The following is an 11877-nucleotide window of genomic DNA, read 5'->3' on the forward strand; positions in this document are numbered from 1 at the left end:
CGTCCCGTGATGTTTTATCCTTTATTCACAGTCACAGTCAACGAGTTCGACTGCTTTCTGCAGCAACGCCCTGCCTCACCTAATACAGCACATAGCTGATGTCATTAAAACCATTCCTGTTATTCCATTATGTGCATGTTTTTTTTCAGGCTGCAGTCCAGTAGCTGGTGTGGTCATGACGAATGTTTTGTTTTATTAATGTGTTTTAATAACTGGGCACATAATGTACAATTGAAAGCCTTGTATTGTGACTCTGTAGCTTAGTGGGTGCTGCTTTTTAAAAAAGAGCGTTCTTGGAAGCAAATGGTGATTCGAAATGTATAAAGAACATAAAAATATATCAGTAAAACATTTATAGAAATAAGATGAGAGATTAAAGTTACTAATATGGTGATTCAGCACATAAAACAGTAAAATGAAAGTTTTAATTCAGGTTACTTCTTTTACCTCTGAGCGCGCTCTCAGTGCAGCTGTTTATTTCTAAGGTGACAGCTGCTCATTAGCGCTCTGAAACTTTAAACTGGATCCATTTAAACTTTAGATTTATTAAACTGTATTTCGGTGTATGCTCTGTGTGCCAGCAGGTGTCTTCCAGGAACAGTGACGCTATTGTCCGAGGATCTGATTGGTCAGCATGTGGTGATTTCTTATCTGTTGATATGTGAAAACTAACCTGAAGCCTGCACCAGGTAGCATGAATTCATCTTACCCAGGTAACTTCAGGTTTAACCTGGGATTTCTGTACTAAAAGGTGAATCACCCTAGTAACATGAGAACCTAATCTGTTCAGTGAGCAGGTTCAATCAGTTCTCCAGAAACAGCATCATCATTCCTGGAAGCTACCTCAGACCTCTATGAGGACAGTAGGAGTGTCAGGTCTTTGTGTTTATTACTGATGAACATCAGTCATAAATAATGATGCAACTGTATTTTTTATTTGTTCTTAGTGTTTTATAAGCATTTATCCTGAAACAGGACATCTACACTGATTTGCTGAATTATGAATGTAGACTAAGTCCAAGTTTGAGTTCTGGTTTGTGAATGTAATCTTTACCCTCAAACCCTTTCAATGCATTTTACTCTTATATTTTTGTGATATTTATATATTTTTTAAATCTCCATTTAATCACCATCATCTGACGACGTCTTTGACTCGAGATGGTGACACTCATTTTCTGTGGAAGAAGAGTCATATGATCATGTGAACATATAGGGGGTCAACTGGGGTATCCCAGCTGACAATATTAGAGTAAGTGAATCTAGATAATGGAAAAATACCGAGGGGATGTTTAACACCGTTCATAGTAGAGCTCTCCATGACAAATGTAAATGAAAGAATTGACAAACAAAAATGGCTAATCATCATAATTTCAACCATAAAATGTTAACAGCTAGACCAGGTCCCTTTATTTATGGATGCAATGCCTTTAAAACAGTTTTGTTTGTGTAGCCATATCAACAAAACAAACAACTCTAAGAAAAAAAAACAAAGTTTTCTATGAAGTTCCTTTTCTCTGAACAGATCTGGGTTTTTGTTCCTGGTATCATCACACCTGTTTGGCACGAGAAAAATGCAGGAACAAAGAGCCCTGTTAATCACACTGTTCACTAAGTAACTGAACATCAAATCTAAGCGTATTTTTGTGTTACATTGAACTGTGGGCTCACGTGTGTAATGGGTGTTCAGCATGGGATAGGTTGAGGTGTGGCTTTACATATAAAGAGTGGCAGGTGACAGGCGAGTCAGTGGATCAACTTTCCGGTGAACAGTAAGTTTAACACTGAATCTCTGCTCGTGATAATAAGTATATATGTAATTTGTAATTTTTTTATGTTTGAATATATTGTGTTTTATTTTCTGAACAGATTTTGGTGAACTCAAGGATCTGAATTTTGCAGTTTTGAAATGTTTGGTAAATACACAGCGCTCATCATGTGTGCTTTGCAGATTTGATTTTTCTTTTAGAATTTATATCCTAAAGATTTAATTTATGACTAATTCCAGGGCACGGACATCATGGACATGGCCACCATGGTCACCACGGCCACCACGGCCACCATGGTCACCACGGACATGGTAGTGGCTTTCTTAGTGGACTTCTCAACCTCGGCCTCAGGCATCCCGGAGTTGGTGGTCACCATGGGGGATATAGTGGTGGCTATATGGGATATGGTAATGGCTATGGGGGATATGGTAATGGCTATGGGGGATATGGTAATGGATATGGGCACCACGGGCTCCATGGACACCATGGACACTATGGGCACCATGGACACCATGGACACCATGGACACCATCATCCTGGATGTTAAGAAGCGTAGGTGCAGACACAGGGGAGGACACGGGCACCTGTTCAGCCACAAGAAGGGGAGGGAATATCATGGGTAAGTCTGAATACTGCAGCAGTAAATATTTTATCCACAACAGGAAGTAGATGTTATTCAGCTGCAAGTGAAGCGTGACATGTTTGTGTAATACATCCTGAAAAAGATCACTGAAATTCTCTGTTATTTATAATATATGTTTGAAAGGTTATCACCATATACAGTGGGGCAAAAAAGTATTTAGTCAGCCACCGATTGTGCAAGTTCCCCCACTTAAAATGATGACAGAGGTCAGTAATTTGCACCAGAGGTACACTTCAACTGTGAGAGACAGAATGTGAAAAAAAAATCCATGAATTCACATGGTAGGATTTGTAAAGAATTTATTCGTAAATCAGGGTGGAAAATAAGTATTTGGTCACCTCAAACAAGGAAAATCTCTGGCTCTCACAGACCTGTAACGTCTTCTGTAAGAAGCTTTTCTGTCCCCCACTCGTTACCTGTATGAATGGCACCTGTTTGAACTCATCATCTGTATAAAAGACACCTGTCCACAGCCTCAAACAGTCAGACTCCAAACTCCGCCATGGCCAAGACCAAAGAGCTTTCGAAGGACACCAGGAAAAGTATTGTAGACCTGCACCAGACTGGGAAGAGTGAATCTACAATAGGCAAGCAGCTTGGTGTGAAAAAAATCAACTGTGGGAGCAATCATCAGAAAATGGAAGACATACAAGACCACTGATAATCTCCCTCGATCTGGGGCTCCACGCAAGATCTCATCCCGTGGGGTCAAAATGATCATGAGAACGGTGAGCAAAGATCCCAGAACCATGGGGGTGGAAACATCATGCTATGGGGCTGTTTTTCTGCCAAGGGGACAGGACGACTGATCCGTGTTAAGGACAGAATGAATGGGGCCATGTATCGTGAGATTTTGAGCCAAAACCTCCTTCCATCAGTGAGAACTTTGAAGATGAAACGAGGCCGGGTCTTCCAACATGACAATGATCCAAAACACACCGCCCGGGCAACAAAGGAGTGGCTCCGTAAGAAGCATTTGAAAGTCCTGGAGTGGCCTAGCCAGTCTCCAGATCTCAACCCCATAGAAAATCTGTGGCGGGAGTTGAAAGTCTGCATTGCTCGGCGACAGCCCCAAAACATCACTGCTCTCGAGAAGATCTGCATGGAGGAATGGGCCAAAATACCAGCTACTGTGTGTGCAAACCTGGTAAAGACCTATAGTAAACGTTTGACCTCTGTTATTGCCAACAAAGGTTATGTTACAAAGTATTGAGTTGTATTTTTGTTATTGACCAAATACTTATTTTCCACCCTGATTTACGAATAAATTCTTTACAAATCCTACCATGTGGATTCATGGATTTTTTTTATTTTTTTTTTTCACATTCTGTCTCTCACAGTTGAAGTGTACCTCTGGTGCAAATTACTGACCTCTGTCATCATTTTAAGTGGGGGAACTTGCGCAATCGGTGGCTGACTAAATACTTTTTTGCCCCACTGTATAGCAGGTCAGCAAATATACACTTTAAGCCAATTTTAAGGATATTTTGAGGTCAAAAGTGAAAAATAAACCCCTCATCCTAACCACTGAGTCAAAATGAGGAATTCACCAAATATTATCTGTCTCTTCTCCAGGACTCCAGCAGCTCCTGCAGCAGTGACTCTGACTAGATGAAGATGTCTGGAGGAACCTGCAAGGACACATTACTATCTTAGCCTTTCCTGTCTCATTTCTTTTAATGTTTACTTAAAAATAACTTTAACAGATGTAAAAATACATTAAACATAAAGAATATGTAAAACAGAATGCTCATTCACATATGAATAAAAACTGGATATCTGGGTTTGTGGAGTATCATTTTGAGCCTTGAGCTTTCCTATGTTTGTTTTTGAATTAGAACATGACAAGAGTGGCTCAACTCTACCTGAGAAACTGGGGAAACTGCATTCTCACGGGGTAGCAAGCTGTCAGTCACAAGGCAGCTCTGCCTTAACGCAAAGCCTGCTTCAGTGTCTCTTTGCTCTGGAACATGATTTTCAAAAATAACATGTTGTAGAACTAAAACCATCTGGAAATTGTTCACCGAGTTCATAAATCAGAAGCAAGTATATCTGTGAAATTATGCAATTAAATTCTTTTGCACCTCGCTGCCCCCTGCTGGTCATCAAAGAGAATGCAGTTTTTTTAGTGTTGGGAAAACAAAATCTAGAGTCTACATTCATCTTTTTGTACACACACTTTGTGTAAACCTATAATCAGCTTCCGCTATATGGTTATCTTGTGTTGAAAAAATAAATATGAAAACTGATTATTCTTTTCTGGTCTGTTCAGTTTTTTTGTCTGATGTCCTTTTACAGAGCCAGGACTATTTTGGACATCTCCGTTTGGTACCAGTTAGCTCACCTGCTAAATAATGCCAAACAAAGAGAGCATATAACCCCAATTTTTTTTTAGCTTTCTGTCTCCTACAGGATCCAATTTAAACTTTTAGTTTTTGTTCTTAAGTCACTTAACACCCAAGCCCCTTCTTACCTGCCTGAGGTCCTTTCTGTTTATGCTCCAGGAAAAACCATGAGGTCTAGCTCAAAATTAATGCTATCCATCCCACGGACTAATCTCAAATCTCGTGGCGATAGAGCCTTCTCTGTGGCAGGTCCCAGACTTTGGAATAGTCTTCCTCTAAATATTAGACTTGAACAAACACTTGATTAATTTAAATCACTGCTAAAGACATATTTTTATGTCCTGGCTTTTAACACACAGCTTTATGCAGCATCGTCTGTCTGGAAAAGTGCTATATAAATACATTTGACCTTGATCAAAAAAATGACAGTTTGAGGCACTTTCACATCAGCAGACCAGCAAATTGTCTCTATGTTTTGAATATAGTCTATGGAACAAGATCGGACATTCCAATTGTAACACAGCACAAACACAAAGGCTGTGATTTGATGATGATGATTCCCTAATTTCCCTCAGGATTAATAAAGTATTCTGATTCTGATGATTTATTAGTAGCTGCACCAGACACAGATCCTATGAAATCCATCATTGTGTTTGCTGGGATTAATTTAACAAATGATGGCATGACATCTTGTGGTGGGAGTTCAGGCTTGCCCCTGATGATGTAAGATGGATTTCATAATAGAGGTGTGGCTTTATAAAACGGCAGGGTCAGCTGAACGCTGTGTCTGTTGATCTGCAGTGCAACACACAGTAAGTCCATTCGTGGATATGTAGGAATAATTACCATGAAATATGTGTTTATGCATCTGGTACTATTTCTAGTTTTATGGACAAAAGTCTGTTTACGAGTGTGAACTTTCCTTCTGATGAGTAGTTTATAGTAATTATACTGTGCTTGGGCTTTCTTATATATTCATTTCATTTGTTCATACATCGTATGATTCTATATTTTAACCGGTTTAAAAACATTTAACTAAACTTTTGTCTTTTTCAAGGTGGATTTTTCTTTTTATCCGTCTTCTCTGAGTTATCATTACAATTAAACTTTTCCCTTACATTAACAGGTAACAGGTGACACCACGTTTTTTGAGTTTCTGGTTTTAGATCAGATCATTTGACATGTTCAGGCATAACAAAGGTAAAGAAATCACTTTTATTTCCTGATTCCTCAGTTGTTTTTGTAAATATTTATTCATTGAATTTTAAGGAGCAAAATTTTATTTTTAAAAGGAGGATGTCAACCTCATCCAGTGCCAGGAGGATGTCCATCAGGCCCTGCCCCACCACCTTCATGTCCACCTCAGCCTGGTCCATTTGGATGCTGTCCAGTGACCTCACCTTGTGGAGAATCTGGAGGTCATGGCCACGTGGTAGGACCCGGCTGCGGATCTACTCATGGACATGGTGATGGGCATGGTCATGGCCACGGTCATGGACACCACGGTCATGGACACCACGGTCATGACCATGGACATCATGGTCACGGGCATGGCCATGGACATCATGGTCACGGGCATGGCCATGGACATCATGGTCACCACCACAAGCATAAACATGGCCACAAGCATGGTCATTGCCACAAGAAAGGAAAAAAGTGTCATGGGGTAAGATATGATTATTTATGCAACAATGTACATTTTGCTATGCTATTAGATCTGCTTTATATTTTCTTTAGTTACTGTAATAAAAAATACTCAACAATATTAGAGGGAGAACCAAAAGACAGTCCAAAGATCACCTATGAGCAGCACTTGATGAGAGTAAGTTTTGTTCTAAGGGGAAGAGACCTCGGGCAGAGTCCCTGTAGCTGCATGTGTCTTCATTTATAATACCAGTGTCAAACCTATGAGTAACTTAATAGGTTTGCTCAAATTCATGATCACACACAGATTTTGACACAAATCTGCGGCTTCCCGGAGCTCCACACAACCTAAGACTTATTGTTTTGGTTTTCATGACTAGTGCTTTAGAGTAAAGGTTATTAAAGCCAGTGTCCCAGCTGTGAACATTTGGGAAGGGAAAGGCTACGAACAGGGTAGAATTCAGGAGTGCAGCACTGCACTACTGAATAGCAGTTCAAACAGAGGTGAGGTATGATGACACTAGCAAGTTTGCGCAATCCTTCCTGAAAACCGATTTTCAGTGAAGCATTTTATCCAAGTGTAACTCACCAAGTATCGACTTTCAACATTGATGTTTTTATAACTTGCTCAGTCTTGTCTGAATTTGTCACAGTTGGTCACACTGAGCCAACAACCTTGATGATCTGATGCCATCACTTTTACAGTAACTCAGAATGGAGGATATAAAACTGAGATTAAATCAGTGTGCTAGATACTTTCAGAGTATTTAAAATATCTTGTGTTTATCCCTCCTGCAGTCCTCCAGCAGCTCCTGCAGCAGTGACTCTGACTAGAAGACTTCTCCATGAAACACATTCCACCTGGAAATCTTCGTGACACATTACAAAAATCATTTTTATGATGTAAAAATCTTGTGTTTACTCAAATATAAACCTGTTTTTGGCCCAAGAAATGCAAACACACTTTTAGATCATGTAAAACACACAGTGAGCCTATAATGGTGACTTTGTATCTATCTCTGTGGTAATAAATTTGAATTTGAGAACAAAGATGTATTTATTTTCTTTATGGCCTCTTTCTCACTTTCATGTGTGTCCTGTTATAGTGGTGGGTACTCATATTAAACATGATCCCTGTGCAGCCCCTGCTGGCCTAGTGGTGCATGAGTCTTTGTGTGCTGCATAGGCTTAACTACTGTTTATCTATACTTGAGAAGGTGCAACTAAAATCAGTGTGCAGCTGTGTTAGGAGGACCACTCCTAGATTAGCTTAGGTTATTAGGCTATTTGATTAAGATCTGCTGACTGTGGATGCCATTGAAGCACAGAGAACTCATTGTCATGCTTAAGAAACCAGTTTGAGAGTATAGGGGTTTTGTCATGTGGTGTGTTAACATGGTGGAAGAAGGTGGGCACTCTGTGGTCATAAAGGGATGGCATCAAAGCTCCGGCAGGTTGTGGTGTTTAAATGATGCTCAGCTGGTAGTAGAGCCTCTGGCTCTTTTACAGCAGTCAACGTGCTGACGTGAAGCAGACTTTAAATAAATGTAACAAGCAGAGGGTTGTTCCTAACAGTATCTGAGTTAAATTATGATCATTCAAGTGTTTTTTGTATTATACTAAATCAATCTTAAAAACAGTCAGTCCCCACATTTGTGCCACTTTATATTTGACCTCAGCTGTTCTGCTTCCTCTCTGTGCCTTATCTTTATTTACTCAGGGCAGGTTGGACCTTTGTTCAGTGCTGTTTTTCTCCTAACTGTTACACACCCTGCAGCTCCCAGTACAGTCACTTTAATTCAGTTTTTTATCACAGTTTATGGTTTCTTTTGTGCCATTTAATCTGTGTACTGCATCCTGTGGATGGAAACTTTGTGTCTTAATTCCAATGGGTGGTGCATTTTTTATATCTGATTACAACAAAAAGTGTGTTCAGTGCACAAGTGAGATTAATTTCGCCTTAAGCCTGGAAATATTAATTTCTGTGAGAAAAGAATCATCTTACGTATGAGTTTAGATTTCAGGGAAATGCAGCAGACATGTCTCTCCCAATATTACATGTATTTGTACTTTCTACCCCCAAATGACACGATGAAAGAAGTCAAGGACTACTTCTGAATTGCAACGTGGTGCTTTATTTTCATGATTAAGAAATTTCCATCACAAACCAGTGCAGAATTCAGCAGAAATGTAACGTGTCTCCTTCAATAATAATATGAAACCTGCACCGATGCGCCTGTGTGTTGACTGTGCATAACGTCTGTGCAGATGCTCAGCTTTATAAGCATCAACAGGTGACACCAAGTATTCAAAAGTTTTGCAGGACTGCAAACGATTAAAAAAAAACCTCTAACCACAGGGCAAAATAGATCATGTGGGTCTGTGGGTGTGCACTCTTATAAAATCTAGTTTGCTGACTGTATATTAATGATTGTACACACACACCCATGTAGGTCATAAAACAGAAAATAGTCTGATAGGAGTTCAGACTCAGCCCCTGCTTCAGGTTCAGCTGCACATAAAAAGCAGCAGCAGGTGACGTCTGCATCTGCAGATCTGGTCTCAGCACTCGGTATGTTCACCTGTGATGCACCTGTGATACACCTGTGATACTCTTGTCTTTGTGTTCATTAAAGATTTTAATTTAAAATCTGTGTTTTTATTCTTCAGGACCTGCAGTTTCTCCTGGTAACGCAGCAAAATGTACGGACACAACCAAGGTAAACACGACTCTTTTAGATCGCCCCCTCAATCATCACCTTGAACTTACAGCTGATTCCTCATTTCTCCTTTTTTTTTAGGCCCACCTGGTTACCCGAACTATCCTCCGCAGGGGGGTTGCCCTCCGCAGGGGGGTTACCCTCCACAGGGGGGTTACCCTCCACAGGGTTATCCTCCAGGGACTGTCCCACCAACCTGTCCTCCTCAGCACCATGGGCCACATGGAGGACACGGACATGGGCACGGACCTGGTTCTGGTTGTTGTCAAGGCCAAGGATCCTGCCAAGGGCACGGGCACGGACATGGACATGGACACGGACATGGACACAAGGACAAGAAAAAGGACAAGAAAAAGGACAAACATAAGCACAAGCACGGTCACAAGCATGGCCACTGTCACAAGAAAGGAAAGGACAGCCACGGGGTAAGACTGATTGCACCGAACCACAAATTCAAAGTGTGACATATAACATAAGAAATTTGTACAACACAACCAAATTGTGGACTTGCAACTCACAGGAAAACACAGAAATGTATTTTTCATAGTGCTTTTGCAAAACTTGCAATACCTGCATGACAGCCTTTTTTAAATGCTAGATAAACTTTGACAAACTGAGCTTCTCGTGAGTTTTGATGAATAACACGACTCATGTTCTCTGTTGTAGTCTTCCAGCAGCTCCTGCAGCAGCGACTCCGACTAGATGGAAAAAACCCGGAAACCTTCATGCTCCTGTCTCATCATTTTGAGCTTTGACACAGTTTTGCTTAAAAAAAAAAATCAGTCCAGCTTTTGTCAGAAAATAATAATAATCTAAACTTTGATAGATACCAAATGAATCATCTGTCAAGTTACTTTAGATCATTGTGAGCTTTAACAAGCATTATTTTTATCCAGTGTTTGTCAGCAAAGAAATAAAAGTGATTTCAGTGCATGGTCAGTTTTTTTTTAAAAATTAATCTCACCCTGTCTTGTTTTTATACAATATCCCATATCCCTTTGTTTTTTTTTATTGGTTTTGTTTGACCATATAACCAAACTTTATTTACCCAGGTGACTGAACTGATTTGATCAGCCACACCTTGCTCACAGCGGTGTTCCACACCCTGAAACTTCCACTGTTGTGACTCTTATCTCATGATAGCTAGCCGTTTACATGGAAAAGTTCAGACCTGCTGCCTCTTGTTTTTGCATGTAGAAATGTTACTGAAAGGTGCACACTCACTCTGTGGTGAAGATAAATTCATTCTTTATTTAAGCAGAAAAACTGCTTAATGTAAATATAATTTGAAGTTTAACACAAAAAATATTAGCAGAAAAAAAACTAAATTGATTCCACTTCAATGTGCTTATTTTTTTTCTTGTTGCAAAGATAACTGTGTGTACAGTACACCTAGGGGTACTTTGATATTTAAATCATATTTTTAAAGTTGTTCATATAGTTGGTTTGCAACAATATGTCTTTAAAGGAGCCTCAGTAGATAAAACTCAAGCCAATACTAGGAATACTTTATCTCTATCCTCAAAGTTCAATATGTTTCCCACGACAGCGTTGCTCTGAGTGCTCACAGGTTAATAATTAAGGATTTATTATGTCTGGAAAATATACTCAGACTTGTGGGTTTTACTGTGCTTTCTTATGAATAAGGGGCTGACCAATTTTAGCTTTTGTTTATTTTATTTTATTAAATTCACTTGTGTATTGTTGATGGGTTATAATGCGGAAATGTTGGTTTAAACAAACAAATAATGAGTATTTATTTGGTGTTAAGCAAAAAAATCTATGAAGCAGGAATGCACAGACTCAAAACAGGGAAACCAACAGTGATCTGGTGAAGAGCAACAGGTAGGCCAGACTACATGGACACAGGGAGTGAAATACACAGTAAACAACTGATAACAACAGGAGGGAGGAGGGAAAAGGAATCTAGATGCCAAAAAACACCAAATGTTTGGCATAAAACAGCAAATAACCAAACAGCAACTGACACTAAAGAGTTAGAGACAGGAAAGCTCAACATAACTAGAGTGGTAATAAAATCAAAACCAGAGCCAGAAACAAAACCCTGGAACTACGACACATGATATCAGACATGAAAAAATTCACTTAGCTTGTTTAAAGCACACAAAAGCAGACAAAGAGGCAGATTATTGGGTTCCAACAAAGGAGAGGCAGGTATTACTCACAAAAAATACTTACTTACTTGTGCAAACCCAGCACTTTTGGACAAAGTGACTTTATTAATAAAGAGACCTCATTGATGCGTACGGAAGCGTAGTACGGAGGCGTAGAGCTGCCACCCAGGCAAAAGAAAAATACAAGTGTATCACGTTATAACGTGAAAGGTTTATTGTTCTAACAAGATACTTTTCCTGTTTGTACAATATACTTTTCATGTTTACAATATATTGTACGAACGTGATAATTATGTATATTGTAATAACGTGATATTATGTTGTTCAAACATGAAAAGTATATTGTACAAACAGGAAAAGTGTCTTGTTAGAACAATAAACCTTTCACGTTATAACGTGATACACTTGTATTTTTCTTTTGCCTGGGTGGCAGCTCTACGCTTCCGTACATTCCAGCTGTGGAGAGACTAGCACATCTGTATTTCTTTACTAAAATGTTCTCTGTGTTTTGTTTTTTATGCCACGTGTTTCTCTTAATCTGGGCCTTTGAGTCTGTAATAAATATGTGTGTCGTCTTCACTCGCCAGCAGGTGGCGGTGTGGCACAAATACACCGCGGAGAGAC

At 39.6% G+C, this 11877-nt stretch overlaps 1 protein-coding gene and 2 long non-coding RNA genes across 3 annotated transcripts; all 3 read left to right on the plus strand.

The window, feature by feature from the left end:
• The first annotated feature begins 1658 nt into the window (after window positions 1–1658).
• Window positions 1659–4659, plus strand: LOC146557175 (uncharacterized). Its single transcript, XM_085249329.1, has 4 exons — window positions 1659–1769; window positions 1867–1913; window positions 2006–2385; window positions 3985–4659. Exons 3-4 carry the CDS (start codon window positions 2018–2020, stop codon window positions 4022–4024), a joined length of 408 nt encoding a protein of 135 aa, XP_085105455.1. The 5' UTR covers window positions 1659–1769; window positions 1867–1913; window positions 2006–2017; the 3' UTR covers window positions 4025–4659.
• A 1412-nt stretch (window positions 4660–6071) lies between these two features.
• LOC146557176 (uncharacterized) lies at window positions 6072–7448 on the plus strand. The gene is made up of 2 exons (XR_014889025.1): window positions 6072–6420; window positions 7197–7448. It is a non-coding gene; the product is annotated as an uncharacterized LOC146557176 (long non-coding RNA).
• Window positions 7449–8863: 1415 nt separating this feature from the next.
• Window positions 8864–10049, plus strand: LOC146557177 (uncharacterized). The gene is made up of 4 exons (XR_014889024.1): window positions 8864–8970; window positions 9069–9118; window positions 9200–9543; window positions 9785–10049. It is a non-coding gene; the product is annotated as an uncharacterized LOC146557177 (long non-coding RNA).
• Window positions 10050–11877: the final 1828 nt, after the last annotated feature.

This window comes from Mchenga conophoros, linkage group LG16, assembly GCF_057382185.1.
Source record: "Mchenga conophoros isolate Kocher_MC1m ecotype Shallow Benthic linkage group LG16, M_conophoros_male_GT1.1, whole genome shotgun sequence".
Lineage (NCBI taxonomy): Eukaryota > Metazoa > Chordata > Actinopteri > Cichliformes > Cichlidae > Mchenga > Mchenga conophoros.